The sequence below is a fragment of the Macadamia integrifolia genome, unplaced genomic scaffold (assembly GCF_013358625.1).
Source record: "Macadamia integrifolia cultivar HAES 741 unplaced genomic scaffold, SCU_Mint_v3 scaffold890, whole genome shotgun sequence".
NCBI lineage: Eukaryota > Viridiplantae > Streptophyta > Magnoliopsida > Proteales > Proteaceae > Macadamia > Macadamia integrifolia.
Window position 1 is genome coordinate 58717 of NW_024870571.1, and position 18689 is coordinate 77405.

Sequence of the window (18689 nt, forward strand, 5' to 3'; positions counted from 1 at the left end):
TTGGAGTTAATTACAAACCCATCTTCATCCAAGATCTCCGGATTTATATATCCATTCTTTACAAGTAATTTTGTAATTTGACACAAGAATGAGGTCATTTTGGTCCAAGAATGAATGTAATCTTTCTTGTTTAGCTCTGATACTTCAAGTTTCAAACCTAAATTTTCTAATGGAAGTGTCACATCAGGAGCTAATTAGGGTCAAAGTAACAAAACAATTTCTTCACCTTCTTCGCCTCTTTTTCTCACTTTGTTGCCTCATTTTCTGTTTAAACAAGTTTTGCTCCAAACACAAAACAAAAGATTTAATTTTTAGATTTTCCCAAACCCAATTCTCCACTTTTCCTCTTTACACACACACACACACACACAAAGAGAGTTGCTTCTTCAACCAAGGTTCCTTGTCTGGTGGACCATCTCTTAGCATCAAAGAGAAGAAATAATATAAATGTGGGGTTGTCTGATGTCACTGTAGATGAAAATAATGCACTTAGACTAAATTTAATCATTGTTTTAAAGTCAGCTAAACAACTGGTTTCCTTGCTTAACGGGGTTCTTCCACCCAATGCATCTAAACAGTAGACTTTTAAGTCTTAATATTTGCCACCTATGTCATGTTTCTCTTTGTTGAAATCTATAGTTCTCAGCTTAGATACGCTTTGAAATACAAATATGTATGTGCATGGAATTTCTTATGGACCCTGCAATGCCTTGTGTCTTGTTAGAAGTTTAGTCCCATATTAACTATTAATTAGTCTACAACCCCTTTAATATATCTAAAAGTTTTTCCGTTAACCCATTCAAACTTTTTAGGATTAAAATTTTACATGGTATCATAGCGGATTTTTACCGTATTCACATGACTAAAATAGAAAGTTTACTGTATATGGACATTTTTTTACTAGATTTTTACCCCTTTACTCCATGAGCGGATTCTTCTTAATATAAAATGGGATTTCACTAAGACTAAATCCAAGCTAGTACAGAGAGAGAACTAAGTCAATGCCGGGGGACAACAACCAGGCATAGACTGCAGCCGACCAAGGCTGGAGTCTAACCTAAAATAAAGAGCAAAGATTTGCAGAGAAGAAGTTAAGATGTTATTCTTAAAATATTATTTTGTTGTAAAAAAAAAATAATTAGTAGTAGAGACGGAATGATGAATTTCATCCTTCATATGTTCAAAGCAACACTTGGTAAACAAGATGAGAAAAAGCAGATTTTTTTTATTAGTAATAACATGGTTGTATCGTTATCGGATTGATTGTATCAATTGTATTGTATTGTATTGATATCAATTGAGACCGATAATAATGCTAGCCAATCAGAATTGGGTATCGGTATCAAAACAGGAGTAAAAAAAAAAATTGACAAATAGGGATAAAATTTATCGATCCAGATCGGTATCATATCGGTAGAGAACTAAATTTTTGTGTGCAAACAAGAAAAAGCAGATTAAGTTTGCAACTTTTTCGAACTTTTTTTAAACCCTAACCAAGCTTCCTCAGTGTGCTTTATCATAATTCATACTTGGGAGGATGAAAAATTCATCCTCCACTAAGTGATACATGGCTATCGTTGAACATGTAGTTCAAAGTGGAAAGAGCTGTGACATGGCATTTCCTCGCAGGAAAGTTCTTTGAAACTAGAAATTCCCATGCAAAAGTTCCCTCATAAGTATCTGTTAAGTTTTTCAGAGCTTCATAATCTAATACCATCTTATCTCGTAGTGTAACACATAGGAAGGGGCTAATGATAAACTCCCTCTTCTAGGCTTTAGGAGTGATTGTTATCCTTATTTATAAACTCCCCTCTGTGTTTTTGGAAGTAACGTGGGTGGCAAAGATGTTTGGTAAGGATTGGAGAAATAGGGTAGTTGGTCTTCTCTGCTACTATATATCATATTTCGAATGAGAGAAATTTCAGAAAATTTTTAAGCAAAACAAGGACTCGCCCTTTTATTGTGAAAAGTATCAGGGTTGATATTTTAAACCGATGCAAGGATTTAATCTTCAAAAAGGAAGAGAATTCCTCTAACGCATAGTTGGGGCTAAAGTATTAATTTGATGTAGCTAGGGAACAAGAAAATCTATGCTAATCTCATCATATCTATGTCATTTCAATGGTAACACCAACTCAAGAAACGTAATTATCCCAAGCGCCCCACGAGATTAATTGCAGTGAAGATGCAGTTTTTAGCCACAATATCTACCATGATTGATTTAGAAAATGTAGTTTCTTCTAAGATGATGAAATGAATTCCAAAAAAAAAAGTGATTTTTTTATGCAGTCAATAAAGTAGATTTTACACTTGTTTAGCTAAAACAGAAAAAAGACAGCAACGAATCTGTTATGTACCGAGCAAAAGATGCCACATAGGCATGCGACGATCTCTCTCGGGTAGTTATCTTATTATTAGTCCTAAGTAATTGTAGGTTTTAATTATCATGTAGTGTTTTAGTGGAGGTAGAAAGTTATTTTAATTAATACAATAATAGTAGTGTCGGGGCAATGTGGTCATCATGGGAAAGTAAGTTATGTAATCATGAACGAGAAGGGAAATTATGTAACTATGGATGTATGCCATAAATTAGTAGAAATCTAATAGAAAAAGAACTTTTGAACCAAACCAAACGTCAGGCTTCGTCCGTAAAGCCATCCATTTTTCCCTAATTTCTCTCATCATCTCTATTCTCTCTCCAATTTCATTACCTTTATTATTTTCTTTTAATTTATTTTCTCCCTCCCACACACCTAACAAATGGTATCAGAACCAGGGATGAGAAAAAGGGTGGAGAACTTGGAAAGCACTGTGCGTTCACTTCAGTTGGGGCAACAGGAAATCATGGGGAAACTTATCGACATAATGGAAAAGTTTACCATAATGGCTAAGAAACTGCCAATCAACCTTGCAATGGGAGAATCTTCAAACAAATTGAGAAAACCCAAAGAAGAGGTAGCCATGATGGTGCACCCGACAAAACCAAAGGCAAGGGAGAAGAAGAAGAAGAAGAAGAAGAAGAAGAAGAAGAAGATGATGAAGAAAAAGAAAATGATGGAGAAGAAAATCATGAAAAATAAAAAAGAGAAGAAGGTGAAGGTATCATTCGCCGCTTCCTTCAAGGAAATGCTCGTCTCTACAACTGGATTCTCACATCCTGACATGTCAATTCAAAATTTTTCTATCAAAATATGGGATCCAGGAGAACAATTATTATTCTTATTTCCTTTAATTTATTTGTCCTTGAGGACAAGGACATTTTTAAGGGGGATAGAATGTTATGTACCGAGCAAAAGATGCCACATAGGCATGTAGTGATCTCTCTCGGGTAATTATCTTATTATTAGTCCTAAGTAATTGCAGGTTTTAATTATCATGTAGTGTTTTAGTAGAGGTAGGAAATTATTTTAATTAATACAATAATAGTAATGTCATGGCAATGTAGTCATCATGGGAAGGAAAGTTATGTAATCATAGATGAGAATGGAAGTTATATAACCATGGATGTATGCTATAAATTAATAGAAGTCCAATAGAAAAAGGACTTTTGAACCAAACCAAACTCTATGAGTTAAGGTAGGCTTCATTATCCAAGCCGAACGAAACCGTAAAGCCATCCATTTTCCCTAATTTCTCTCCAATATCATCTTTATTATTTTTTTTTAATTTATTTTCTCCCTCCCTTCCACGCACGTAACATAATCTCTGACAGTTAAACCTCCCAATCCATTCAATTAAGAAATATGAAATTATAGTCTAAATCTTCTCAATGATTTTTGTAATAAAAGGCTTACCAAAAGTGCTAGATTGTCCAGGCCACTATGCCCAAAATTATTGGATTACTAAATAGTTTGTTTAGTTCCCCCTACCCCCACCCCCACAAAGAAAAGTTTAGTCTAGCAAGACAAGGGTTCATGTAGTCCTGGATCAAGTTTTGTCATGTGGAAGGGTAATGTGGTAATTTTGACCAGGTCGATATCTAGGAAATGGTCAAGATAGACTACATGCATACCCTTGTATTTTCTGTTGTCCAAATTTCAGAGCTTTATGTCACCACTTAACCAACTCCGTTTTGGCTAAAATGTGACATGTGGGCAGGGAACTTTGGGGTCTACTTGTTCACAAACTCTTTGCACAATTGAATCTGCCACATGGCAAATATTGGTGCTTGAGCAAAAGAATAAAAAAATCTAATATGCATCTTACAGTACTTATTTATGCAGTCAACAGTTCTGATGCATTTTATTAATATAGGGAATTATTCTAATTTTGCATGCTACAAAGTACTAAATCATTGTTTCAGCCATCAAACACTACTTTCTTCATTTGGTAGCTCATTTACATTGGCAATGACATCACACATAACCACAGAAGCTATCTAAAGCGAAAGCTAGGTAGAATTACGGTTTAATCACCACAAACAAGACAAATGCAGAAGACAAATTAAATTAAAATACAACACCACATAGATATCTTTAGTCACCAGCCACAGTTAAGTCAGTTCTAGAGTCGAACAATAAGGTTGTAGACTACCAAACATGTTACCAACTTCTGATTTTCATTAGAATAACACTAACTTTATACGCTTCTTCAATGGATTTAAAACTGTTCTTGATTGATCATCTGAGGAACATTCCATCCTATAATTATCTATATCTAAATACCCTTCACTAGTTGGTCAAAGCCTCCATTCTTATTCTGTTCTACAAATAAACTAGAAGATTTTCCCTTAAATGTAATGTATAGGTGTGTCCACCCACAAATCCTGCTCCTTTATATGTATTATCTATTTATTTATTATTATTTTAAGCACGTAAACGGGTAAGGAGGATCGGAATAAACTACTTATCCTTGACCTACCCACCTACCTCAAACGGTATAAAACTTTTACCCTTTACCCTCTAATTAAGAGTCAGTTATATCCTCATACAGAATTTCTTGCTTTGCACCTAAACTTCAACCACCTCAAGAATTTTTGGACCTAATCAAACTCTACTTCTCTGCTAAGTTTGTGAATTCTTTTGTATTACAAACTATTGGCATCTCGATCATTTTGCTTTTGTGCGAATCAGTTGGAAACATAAGCCAACTTAAAATTTAGGACCTTATCAAGTTCAACTTCTCTGTTATGTTTGTAAATTCTTTTGTATATCTAATATACTAAGGGGATTAAGTTCTAGTTGCTACGATTGCAGTTTGGGTTAATCATTAACTCCCACCCCTTATTGTTTACAATCCAAAATACCCTTCTCCAGTCCAACCAAAGGGTCAAATGGAATGGGTGAAGAGATTCTCTCTTCGTCATGAATGGAGAGAAATTAGGTCCATACTATTGCATCAACTTTGTGAGGAAATTACAGCAATGATGTGAGTTGTGGTCTTAAGTTTAGCATCCATTGTAACATTTTAAACTTAAATCAGAGAATTCATTAGTTATAACTTCTTTTATTATTTAAGTTTTCATTTATGCCCCTTTCTATTCCTATTACCCTCCTTTGTGTTTATTTTACTTCTCATTTCAAGTTTATCCTTTTGCTTTGGCTTATGCTTATAATTGGATTTCAACTAAATTACGTCCATGTCATTCCCTATTTTAACTCCGAAATATTAACAATTCTGTCATTCTTTCTCTTTTATACTACCCAAGGGCCCTTGAACATTATGGTTAATCACCAAATTGTCCGTCATTCATCATATGGTTTTTATTGCCATTTGTGGACCCACAGCACCCAATTTAGTATCTTAGACCCCTAGATCACATCAGTCTGGGGCTGCGAATTTTTGAAGACTGGTACATGTATGGACGGTATTGCTATTATTGGAGATTATTTGCTCAGATTTTTTTAAATCTAGCATATCTGGTATTCTATTTGCTACCATGAGGAGAAGATCAAAGATTATTTTATTGGGATCTTATTTGTGGCTGCTCATGATTATCGGATTTATGTGATACTCATCCTTTGTGATGTTGGTTATTGCTGCCATATGATGGAGGAAATTCTCTATCGCATCCTCTACATAATTTTTCCACATGTAATACCACACACGAGAGGAGACTGGAGATTATTATCTGCTCAAGTCATCAGTTGAAGATTTTCATTATTTATTTGTTCATGTCATCTGCTCGCGTTCTCAACAACAATTTTATTTATGAAGATAGTTATTTATGGTACTTAACAATGGGATTTATCAGGGGTTCACAGCAACCTTATATTCTCTAATTCCCAGCAGCCTGATGTTGCTACTTGGTCCCTAGCTACCTGATGCCGCTACTTGGTTTGCAGTGACCTATACTGCACTTTTACCTAGTTTGCAGCTACCTATGCTGCAATGTTTATCTGTTGACCTCTATTTGGGGCTTATAAGTGCATCGATATTTGCACTGTTTATCTGCCTTCAATGTGAAGATTACTACTTACTACATGCCTTTTTCGAGAAGGGCTTATGATGTTGTTGCTGCTATGATATTTTAGATTGCGGTTGGTGTTCTTTGCCACTTGTTTTTGCTCGTTGCTGTTGGGATTAGTTGACATTAAGATTTTCTTTCTACTAGTGTTGTTGATGATTGGTGTACTTGAGCTGATCTAAGACCAGAATGAAGTTCTCTCTGTGCTCATTGGCATCTACAACTGCTATTTATGTTCAACATTGGTGCTGCTTTTAATATCTATTTTTTCTGTTCAAAGCTAGAGCCTTTTGATATGTGTACTCTAGCTTAAGGGGAAGTGTTAAAGACTGTTTACGATAAAGGGGAGTGTCCCCATCGCGCAATGACTTGAGTTTCTTAAGAGTTTATTTATTTTCTTTTCTTCATTGTACTGGGCAAGGTTCAAGGCTTCGTTTTTAGCCTGGTATCGGTTAGGCCTGAAACTGAAACACTTTAGTCAAAATTGAAATTTTGGCCGAAACTTTTTTTTTTTGTTCCTGGTGTTGGGTTTCAGTGACCAAATAAGGTCATGAAACTTGTAGGGCACCCTATTTTAGGCCCTTTAAACATAGTGGAACCCCTAGGTTGTAAAAAACACACCCAAAATGGTAGTTTGGCTTTGGACCCTAGGGAACCTATATTGTATGATGATGTATACACGAAATTTAGTATTATAATACACATAAATCTATCAAAACTAACTAAAATATGCTTTAGGAATGAATAAACATAAAATTAAAAACCATTTCATAATTATCAAATGTTATACATGGTTCATTACAAAGATGCTGAAACTAGCGAAACGATACCAAAACTCGAAACATGGTCGAAACTGCAAAATTTCTATTCAAACCATGCATTTTATACAAAGGATTTGACAGAAACAATACCGAAATCCAAAACATGGTCGAAATTTTGCCGAAACTACGAAATTTTTGTCGAAGCTTTGACAAAAATGTATATCGCAGTAGGTTTCGTTTGAGACCTTGCGAAGCCACAATGGAACTCGAGATTTAGCCAAATTCTTGTGAAACCTTGTACCATGGTACTTAGAAATCTACTCTTAGTAGGATTCCTACTTGAGTACAATACATGTTAACTAAATATTATAACAAAGGTACTGGTCCACGGTAGAACACACAAGCTGCGTCTATCGTGGTTCTCAGCACATCCTCTCTCCCATCATTCTCTCTTTCTTCTCTTCTCTCTTCATAATCACAGGTACTGGTTTAAGGTCCTGGTTTCGTTACAGCCTCTACTCCTTTTGTTGGCTCTCCGATCAGCTGGGTGACTTGTTTTCTAAGGCTTATTCGGGAAAGTTTTTCTTCGAGGTTGTTCCAAGCTGGGCATGGGTGAAATTGATGCTCTAGCTTGAGGGAGAGTGTTTAAGTTGTTATTTATGTAAATTTCTTATTGTCCGCCATAGGATTTAAGTTGAAAGACTTTACTTAATAAGGACTCTTGTGTATCACAAAAAAGTCCTACATGTTCTTAATTCATATTTACACAATTCTAATCTTATAAATATACATGATATCTCACGGTTGGGGTTGTTCTTTCTCTAACTGAGAGTTAGTCTTTTTCTCTCCCAAGTTATTTCTTTTCTCATACATAGACACTGTTTCTTCCTGTTTTGGATTTTGTCACAGATAACAGTCTCACTTTCTAAATTTTTTTCCCCAAATTTCTCCTTGAGATAGATCATCAAGCTGGAAGGTTTTCATTAGCAGGAGGCAGATCGTAAGCTCAAAGAAGAGAATAAAGAGAAGGTAGAGAAGGTTGCATCATTTATTACTTTTCAACCAACAGAATCATCCTCATTGCTCATTGAATAGCTCTACAAGGGGGAAAAAACAGATGTCAGAATTGAGCAAACTTCCCAGCTTCATTTGTATTTATTATGTTAAACCAATTTAGTCCATTCTAAAGCAGTTTAAGAATTTCTTGAGAGCAACTTGACCTATGAAAAATAAAATTTCTTTCAAATGTTTATATTTTCTTTTCTTTTTTTCTTTTTTCATCTGTATGTGATAACAAAAACCTGTACAACCTGATTAAGAAATACATTTGCAAGAGCATATGGCCTCTCCATCAAGACTGCACAAGTATAGTTCAAATGTACCTTTTTGAACTCTTCCTAAGCCATGACCAAACCATAGATGAGAGGACTAATATGTCTATGGAAATCAAAATCAAGGTTCCATTAAATTCCATAAAGACCATATAATAGCAAGCGGCACTGTTAATAGCAAACGGCACTGTTAAATGCATACGGTGAGGACAGTCGTCCTCCTTGTTAAGTTGGTGTTACTCTAGTAGAGTTTGTTTATGTCTAGTCTAGTAGAATCTTGGTAGTCATTGTTATTTGTTCTATTTGTAATTGGACTCTAAGTAGGACTCTGGGCATAAGACTTAATATAAGTAATTGGCCTAGGCCATGATAGGATTCTCTCTTCTTCTTCTTCAGTGATTGGAGCCCTTAAACTAGGGTTACCTTGCATATACTACCTACTTCAGTGACTCCATGTGGTTATTCATCTCCCAAAATCATTTTTATCAAGATAAGAGGCTGGTGGTACTCTCTTTTCCGCTTTTTCTTTTGGCAGAATTAAGATCTGCCCATACTTTGCACCGGGCCAGCAGATCAACCTGAATTTTTAAGGCATTGTTGGCCCCTCAGGTGAGGACCTTTGATCCCTCTTTGAGGCTGATCCAAGCCTCCAATTGATTAAAGTATATCACTCCAATATACTGACGATACCGTTGTTTTTCGAGGGATTTTGGCTTGCTCAAGATCCCTTTTATCTAGGAATCTGGCCATTGGATTCTGGAAATATTTTGGGTATGATTTCATCTATCTGAAAGGGTCCTTAAAGCCTGGTTGTGTCAATCTGACACTTTGATATACTGATTTCTAAAATCACCCAGATTCTGGGTCTGTGATTTTAGAATTGCTTTATATTACTACTGGTTATTATATCTTTATCAGATCAGTTTGATACTGTGGGCTTTTCTTCCCTATTTACCTAGCTACAGCCCACAATTTTTTTATGATTAAACCATTACTCTCTTGTGAGAATGAGCTGCTGTGGTGACTCAGTTGCAGATCATGGGTGTTAAAACTAAGCTGGTTGGTGATGAAGATGACCATAGGCTTAGTGATGAGACCAAGTCATATCCCCTTCCTTCTTCTAATAGTTTTCTTTTCTCTTTCTTCTTTTCCCTTCACTGTTCTAATGATTCCAGCAAGCACTACTCATTCTACCATGTAATGTAGGACTAGATTTGAAAGCTTAAACTAGACCCAAACAACAGGAACTTTTAAACCAAAGAACAACCATAAACCAGCCCCAACATCATAACAGAAAAATCAGAATAGTATATAACAGTCCAGCAGGCTATCGAGTTCAATAGGGAAGCTAACAACTCAATCGATTTCAACAATTCAGCAGTTCTGTAACTAAGTAATAACCAGTGGATTAGGGACATAAATCACCCACTAATGACACTAAAATAATGGAGAATCAAATCAGTAACTAATCAGCAATAATCTGGACAAACCAATCCAAAATTCTGGGCAGCAAAAATAAACCAAACACAATCGGCCAGAATAGGGATAAACTTCATAACTCAAAATCCCTTGGTCTGATTGGTCCCAAATTAAGGTCGAGCCTCCCTCTTAATAAACCCAACAATCGATCAAAAGGCGAGGGCCATCGGCTGGTTGGATCTTCTAGAACAGAGTAGGGACAGCAAGGAGAAATCTTGAAATTTCCAGAACCAGAAATCAAAAGCAGTTCAGATCCCTTACCCGTTTGAAGAACCTTGCAATAACCTTGAAAACAAGAAGAGGAAGAACTTAAAGAAGAAGAAAACACTTGTAGTAGATCCTCTCGGGCTTCCCACCGCAAGGAGTCGAATGGATCAAACACCACTCACTTCCACTGAAAGTAAACTACGAAATAACACAACTGGAATTAGAAACTAACTTATGACTGAAAATTAGAAACTAACTAGGTACTGAAATTATAAACTAATTAATCCCATCAAAGCCCAACTAAAAAGGAAACCAATAAAAAAAAAAAAAAACTAACTAGTAATCTTGTACTCAATCTTAGAGCCCCTCTTTTAGACCTATAAAAGTAGCCCAATACACTCCAAACCACATGGACTGAAGGCCCAACATATATACAACCCAACCCTAAGCTTATTCTTAATAAAACAAGCCTACCTTGGTAATTAATCTGCATCACCATGGCCATCAATGGGTGATTTCAAAACATTTTTGTGGTTGATCATCTATTAATAGTTGTTGGCAGTTGCTACCTCTCACTTACTTTTCTGCAGGATTTCTCTTCAGTTTCCAAGCCTACGGATTCTGTTATAATCTTTCCCAGTTGCAGGAACTTTGCGCCTTCAGTCCTATCTATCCAGCCATTGGATGGACTTCCTTTTGTGATATTGTCTTCTCTCCCATAATTCTATCTTCGATCGGAATCGTCTGATTGTGAGTTATTGTTTCTTCATTGGGTTACTAATTTCTAGTCTCTTAAGTTTCTATTTTCTGTCCACTTGTTTCTCCTAATCTAACCATCAGTTTGGCTTGATATTCTAGACAAGTTACCCATCTATTACAACCTTCTTTCAACCCTAGTCTCAGCCCCATTGGTTAGTGGATTGTGAGATATCATAATAGCCAGATTCTGCCTTATTTTTTCAGTTATGGTTCTCTGCGGTTCTGGTTTTCTAACTGGTCTTCTAGTCCTTGTTTAATCAGCCTGGTTAACCTCACACCCAAGTGTAGAAATTCCTCAGCCTTGCCCAACCCAAGGGTCACATTCTCTAATCCTACCTGAGCTCATGTTCAGTCAAAGAGGTCAAGTTGACTGGTTGGACCATGTTATGGCGGATAAGTGTTAGTTCAGCCTGCTTCCTGAAACCCCAAATGTAAGCATAAACTTCCCAAAACTGTATCTGCAAATCACAAGATTCTCAAAGCATGAACAATTATATACCAGAATACAGGGGAATTGGAACAACAAAGTCCTATATCCTAACAGAACCATCAATTAAACAGAGCCTAAATTGTAAACAAGTAACAAAAACTGACAAACCAGCAATGAAAAGTTATCCTAAGTAAAAAAATCAAAGCCAGAAACACCCAAAAGGAGGGGAGGCGGAAGATAAAAATAAGATCTTGCATCTTACCTCAACTCTGTTACCTTGTTTGCAGTGATGAAGAATCATGGTCATGGGCTGATGGTTAATGAAGTCCTCCTTTTTGTTTGGGCAGCAGCTTCTTGAAGCTTGACAAAAAATGATCACCTCAATATATTCATATAGCTTATCAAACTTGAGATTATTAGCCACATTTTTAATCCTAGAACTCCAGCAGAGAGAAGAAAACATGAAGAGCTAATGCGTTAAATTCTTGTGGTCAAAGAAGCATATCAGAGATTTAATGAATCCAAACTATCCTAATGCAACTACAGTACCACAAAAGCTTCACTTATTTAAGAATTAATTCCATAAAAAATAAGTAATGGGAACACTCGATTAAACTTGTTCATATGATCTGCCTTGTTATGGTTGATAAGCTCTGCTACATGCACCATTGAGAATATTGAAATTCACAGAGAGAGAGTAAAGAACTTCAAGCTTCAAAAGTGAAGGTTCCCCTTAATCAATATAACTGGACAAAAATCCTGGCTTCACCCATGAGGAAATAAAGAATTTCACCAAATACCACCCAGTGCACATTACAGGTCCATGAACCATCATTAATAAAAGTCTAATAAATAATTATACATGAGAAAAAGATGCAATGATCAAAAGTTCAGGGACCATAATAATAGCTAGTTAAAACAAAACATCCACCTAAAAACGAAATCCCTGAACACTGTTACACGGATGTTTTGGTTCCTTTAAACGATCAAATAAAATGAAGACAATTACCTAAACCCAGTCTGGGCTTCTCCACTTTTTCATTACAGTGTAGCTCACTACTTGTTCTTCAACACCTTGTCACCACACCACGCAGTTCAATATTTGTTCAATAAAATCAAATGAATCCTAGCTATCTTCACTACAGGTCTCTGCACTTGATATATTTACAATGCTAACTCGCTCATCCTCCGGTAAAATGGACCAGTTTGGGGACTGCACAGCTCGCAACCATCTGAAGTCATCCACATTCCCCCAATTACCAGAGTCACCAGCAAGACCAGAATCTTGAAGGTCCTTATCAAGCCCTTCATAAGACAGATGGTATGGTGCAAATCTCACACTGCTGCTATCCTCAATTATCGGCCTACTACGAACACGAAGATAAAAATCCGTATTCCTGGCATGGTGAATCCTTATTTGATGAGAAGCCAGCATAAATAAGCAATCCTCAACTTCCTCGATGAGAATCGAACCCAGAACAGGTCCAACAAAAACGCGACAACTCCTCAGTCGATGAATGAAGAGTGCTCTCAAGCTGCTCGTGAGACGAACTTCACAGCATTTAAGATCAGAAAGAGTGAAGTCTCCTTCTTCCGAACTCCCAAAATGCTTGACTAAAACCGCATCTTCCCTGTTCTTAAAACCAGGAGAATCCCTAATTTGAATATTCAATTTTTCAGGTAAAATCGTCTCAGAAGCCCTATCTTCAGCTGTGGAAGTGGCATTGTTCGGATCTCTCTTTGCCGCCTTATTCTTGAAAGCAAACTTCTTTTTGGGCAACAACTTAGAATTCGCATTTTCTAGGCTTTCTTTCAGCTCAGAAATTGTTTTAAGAGACGAACGAATCTCATAAGAAGGCAAGAAATAGGATTTCTCAGAGACAAGTTTCTCGAGCTCGGCAATGGAAATGGACACCTTCTCCAGATCCGATTTCAGGCGAGCCTTAGACTCTGGGTCGGAAACAAGACGACAACGCTCCAGCTCGTCCTGGATGGATCGTTTGGCTTCTGAGAAGCGATCTAAGAAGGATTTAGTGGATTCAAGAGGAGAAGAGTTATCGATCTTACGAGAAATGGACTCCTGGAGACGGGATTGATGAAGATTGGTGAGACGCTCAATCATTGCTGCGTGTTTCTTCTGGGAGATTGGAGCCATGGATTCGTCGGAGATCTCTTCAGGCCTTGATTTTGATTGATCTTCTTCCATTTCCATTCCGTAGTGGAGCCGTAGAAGAGTGAAGGCTGGGACCTCCAGGAGAAGATTGGTTTGACAAAGGGAACATAAAAGAGGACACCAGAGATAGAGCTTCGGGCGAGAGAAATCAAACCCAGCCCTTTTGAGCCTTGAGCGAGTGAGCAGGGAGCTTCGAGCGAGTGAGTAGCGCACCTTCGTGAGCAGCAAGCTTCGCAGTAAGGAGCGATTAGGGGAAAGAGAGAGTTAGGGCAGAGGGAAGAGAGTTACGACAGAGAGCGGGAGAGGGATCAAAATCCTCTATTTTTTCTCATCCCTGTTTTTCCTTATTTTGCTACCTACAAAACGTGACACGTGGACAACAAAGAGACCAACGGTCAAGATTGGGTGAGGATTATTACATCCGGTGCGTTGGTCTTAAAATTGTCCACGTGTCATGTTCTGCAGGTAGCAATACAAGGAAAAACATGGATGAGAAAAATAGAGGATTATTTTCCACGGGGAGAGAACCGTAACAGAGGAGGGTTTAATATCTCAGGTTTTAATTAAAAAATTGAACCGGTTCGGTTTTCTTACATAGTACGATTGGGTTTAAGTGACAACTCAATGGTTTTGGGTTGTTTGAATGGAAAACTAATCTGAGCCGTCCGGCTCTCTTTGTCCACGTGTTCACCTCTGTAGGGGGTATTGCACGGTATTACATGAGATGAGAATTTTAGAGGATTTTTATCCATGAAAAGAGGCTCGTGAACGCAATCAAAGCAAAAATCTAAAATGTTAAAAGAGCAATGGTTCAAGACTCTATACCACCACGGTTCAAGAGTCTGAATCGGTCACCAAAGCCAATTCAACTTCAATCCTGCCGGTATCAGGATCAATCCCAGCTGAGTCAATTCTGGGTGAACCGATTCAATTGTTCTGACTCCGATTTCAATACAACTTTATAAACGAAACTTGACTGCCATTGGGGTAGCAGGAACTAGTAGCAGGCTAGCGGCCTAGTTCATGTTCCTGCTAACCTTGGTAGCAGTCGGGTAAATAGAATCTTGTGGAAAAGTTAGAAATTTCTCCTTACATGCAAGCAAAAGGAGAGAGGAAGGGTTCAGACCAATTATTATTTTATTTTTCTTATTTTAGGGTGATAATTTTCTACATGCGCAGTGTAAAAAAGAATCTACATGCTACACCAGTGAGAGGGTTGAAAATGGTATCATCCATATAGGATCCACATCATGTATTTAATAATCGGTATATGATACAATAACAGTCTCAACCAATGCTGATTTTTTGATCCATGGTCCACATTGGGCCCATATGATTAAAATAGGAGAGACAGAAAGAAAAAATGTCACCGTGAGCCCATTTTTTATTATGTGAAAAAGATATAAAAGAATCTATACTTAAGGTGGTGTGGCACTTTTCTTTTTCCTTTATTTTATTTTATATTACTAAAATTTAGAGTATTGTGGTTTATTGGTTTAAGTTATTTAATTTATATTTCTAAGAATTTGATTCACAAACTATTATTTGATTTATTTAAACTACAATGCTGAGAGATGTTTTTAAGAAAAGATCTCCACAATGCTAATGCTGAGAGATATTTTCTAGAAAAGATCTCGACAATGCTAGTGTTGGGATTCTTTTCCACGCCTTAACTATCACATTTTGACCTGTGGAGCCCACATTCTCCTCTCTCTCCAAAAAGAAAAGCTCCCGGGGTGTGCCTATCGGTGTGACATCTCAAACCTACGGCCTGCCCTATATTGTAAATTTGTAATCTTCTCTTATATTGATATAATTTTTTTTTTCTTTTAGGATTTCCCATAGTGCCAGGGCTGGATTATCCTACACATCGGATGGAGCTCAGTCGGTCACAAAAAGCATATTTTTACTACCATAACGTAAAAACAAAAGGAGACAACGAATGAAAACATAACACGGGACTTGAGACAGTTACATAAGCAGAAATCTTCTGCCAGTACGCAACAAACTCATCTAAAACTTCACGGGAAAGGGGGAAATTGAAACACGAGCGGTAAAGAAAGCCTGAGTCATAGAGAACATGAAATTACCAGCTAATCTCGAAGAAGTAGCTCAAAGATTCAAACGTGAAGAGAAACTAGTTACGAACGACGGATCTCTCGTACAGAAGCTCAAATAACATAAAATGTTGATGGTTATTGTAGTTTCTATGTGTTGGAGAAGACGACGAAGGAAAAACTTAGCAGAGAAACAGAGCTGCAGAGCAGGTGAAGGTCAAGAGAAACGCACAACAGTTTTGAAGTTTCAAGGGACGGAGATGAGTAGAAACTTTTCGATTTCGACAAAACCTCCAAAATGTAGAAATGGAAAGAGACAAAGAGCAGAGAAGAGTGAAGGCAGAAGAAGAATCCGGAGAGTTGCTAAACAGCGGAGATGGCTAAAATCCCATAACCTACTTATAGAAGATGAGGGAGTGCAAGGGTCTGAGCGATCGACCGCTTGCGGGACCGTGGAACACACGAGGAGAGAGGGAAAATAATCCTCTGTTTTTCTCATTCCTGTTTTTTCTTGTTTTGCTATCTGTAGAACACGACACGTGGACAACTTTAAGACCAACGTTACCTGCAAAACACGACACGTGAATAACTTTAAGACCAACGCACCGAATATAATAATCCTCATCCAACCTTGACCGTTGGATCCTCTATTGTCCACGTGTCGTGTTCTGCAGATAGCAAAACAAAGAAAAACAGAGGATTTTGATCCCAGGAGAGAGTGGAGCTGTGGGGCTAGTCTAGAACAAGCTGGATGGATACTAACCATTTCCGGTTCACTAACTGTGACGCTTCGGCGGATATTTTTTTGTAATTTTATATTTGGGTCAAAAATAGCAATTACCGGTAATATTAAATCCTTTCTCTACATAAGGATGGCAACACTTGCGGATAATCCTCCCAATTGTTGAATTGGTAGATGGGCGGTAGCAGTTGTGGATGATAATCTTTTCCCGATAAAAGTGACAATCCGAGTCGTAGAGATACATCATTTATTCTTGGGAAAACTAGAAAATTATCCAAAATTAGATTCCACGTTACAAAAATATCTAGCAACCATAGTTAGTAAATTCACATATTATACGTGTATTTTTATCGTATTTAAATGTTTCAATTAAAAAATCATAATTTGATGTATCAAACTAATAGGTACTTATATTATATGTGAATAAAACATGTATAATACGTTTACTTTGAAAAAAAAACTCAACCCCAAAAGTCAAAATGACACTTCTCCCTTATCTTAGGTTTCGATTTCAAGAAAAAGGTGAATGATATGTTTTTCCTTTTCTTATTTTATTAATTTCAATACCTCTTTCCAATTGTCCCTTCCTCTCTCGTTTATTATGTATACCTTTTATTTAACTTTATTTCAAGTTTATCTTTGATCTATTAATCAAATATCTTATGTGTTCACCACCCTCTTATTCCTACCCATTATCCTATTAAGTCTACTTAATTATAATTTTATCACTCAATTAAATCGTACATTAATTACGAATCTAACTTTGGTTATTTTGATTGAATTATGAAATATCTGAATAAACCTATACGCGATTTGATTCCCGTTTTAAAATATGAATCTGCATCAATAGGGTTGCTATGGATTTTCTTTTTTTATAAAATAATATAACTGATGATGTTTTAAATTGTTAAATAATTATCCACATGATATAACTATTGTGTATCTCAAAATTAGGCTAAAAACAATTCCACAAAGAATTGAGACCACCCTCTTAACAGAGAAAAGAACCAAACCTGCCATTCTTACTTTCAGTCTGGATCCGGTGAAGGAGAGCTGTGGTTTTACCAGCAAACATTGGGCCGACGATGACGTAAATTTCACCATAAGAGAATCGAGGCACCTTCATTTGCTTGTTCAGGCTGTCCACGGAGCTCGAAACCGCGGGATTGAAAGAAGAGAAGGGTCTGAGGTCGAGAATATTAGGGTTTAGGATAGATAGAGATTTGCTAAAGAGGGTTTGAGGGATCTGAAAAGAGAGCAATGGTCTTGTTCTGGTGAGATGACAAATTGAAAGAGGAGGATAGAGGAAGATGAGGGGTTTCATACTCTGCATAAAAACCATGAATTAATCTGTGGTGTTTACGAAAATTTTGCTGTTTCTTCGGAGGAGAGGACGGAGGAGAAAGGGAGTTAGGGTTTTTCAAGGGTTTTCCACTTTCCCTTTCAATTTTCATGGTTTCTGAACTTGGAGGGAAGGACGGTGAGAAGTGTCAAGTGAGAATGACTGTTTGTTTGCATGTAAAATGGTGGAAAAGGAAAATTATTTTTCTGTAAAATAGGAACATTTCCTTTTTAACATAAAATACAAACAAACACAAAATAGTAGAAAAATTTACATAGAAAAAAATTCATGTAAAATATCATTACGGAAAAAAAAAAAATCTGATCCTTAGGTTAGGTAGAAAATAATTTTATTGGGTTTGAAATAATTTTATAGGATTTGTTATGACACTATTATTATATTCACTAATCATATATAATTTTAATTCTCTATTGCACTCCAACCAATATTCCAAATAGAGAAACTTTATACTTATACATATTATAAGGGGAAGTTATTTCTGTGAGAGAGCGAATGTTGACCTTTTGTGCACATAAGGGTCAATGAGTGTGAGATGATCATCAATTTTCCATTTTATGAGTAACAGGTTGATCTTTTTGCCCCCACCTGTATGTGTTTGGGTAAAATTAATTATTTGTTGTTTATGGTAACTAAAATAATTAATTAATTTTCTCCTTAATTGGTTTTTTGACCGAATTACTAATATGTGCTTCCATTTTTAATGTCTTTTTATTACTTTTTAATTGATCTAGCGCATATTCCTTAACAAGTGGTCGATAAAATAAAAAAATGGTACGTCCGGATGAAGGGTTCTCTCTCCAATCAAGTGAGCCATCCCTGTGGATAAAAACTTTGGTACCTGAATTTGAACCAATAGCTAAAGAAGATGAGTATCATGAAGATGATGAAAAATATCGTAAAAGGGTTTACAAGACACATATGCTAGTGGCAACGCTAATTGCCACGGTATCTCTTGCTGCGGCTTTCCAAATTCCAGGAGGT

At 36.7% G+C, this 18689-nt stretch overlaps 2 protein-coding genes across 6 annotated transcripts; both read right to left on the minus strand.

The window, feature by feature from the left end:
• Window positions 1–7151: 7151 nt before the first annotated feature.
• LOC122070332 lies at window positions 7152–17854 on the minus strand. 5 transcript variants are annotated; one of them, XM_042634465.1, is made up of 4 exons: window positions 17372–17854; window positions 11636–11733; window positions 11280–11401; window positions 7152–10382 (listed from the first exon to the last, which is right to left on the minus strand). In XM_042634465.1, exons 1-4 carry the CDS (start codon window positions 17685–17687, stop codon window positions 10352–10354), a joined length of 567 nt encoding a protein of 188 aa, XP_042490399.1. In that variant the 5' UTR covers window positions 17688–17854; the 3' UTR covers window positions 7152–10351. The 5 variants fall into 5 exon arrangements, 2 of the variants coding, with proteins under 2 accessions (XP_042490399.1, XP_042490400.1); XM_042634466.1 differs by having other exon boundaries at window positions 17359–17854; XR_006137739.1 differs by lacking the exon at window positions 11280–11401.
• On the minus strand, window positions 12194–13865 carry LOC122070331 (tubulin-folding cofactor C). Its single transcript, XM_042634464.1, has one exon. It carries the CDS (start codon window positions 13583–13585, stop codon window positions 12500–12502), a length of 1086 nt encoding a protein of 361 aa, XP_042490398.1. The 5' UTR covers window positions 13586–13865; the 3' UTR covers window positions 12194–12499.
• Window positions 17855–18689: the final 835 nt, after the last annotated feature.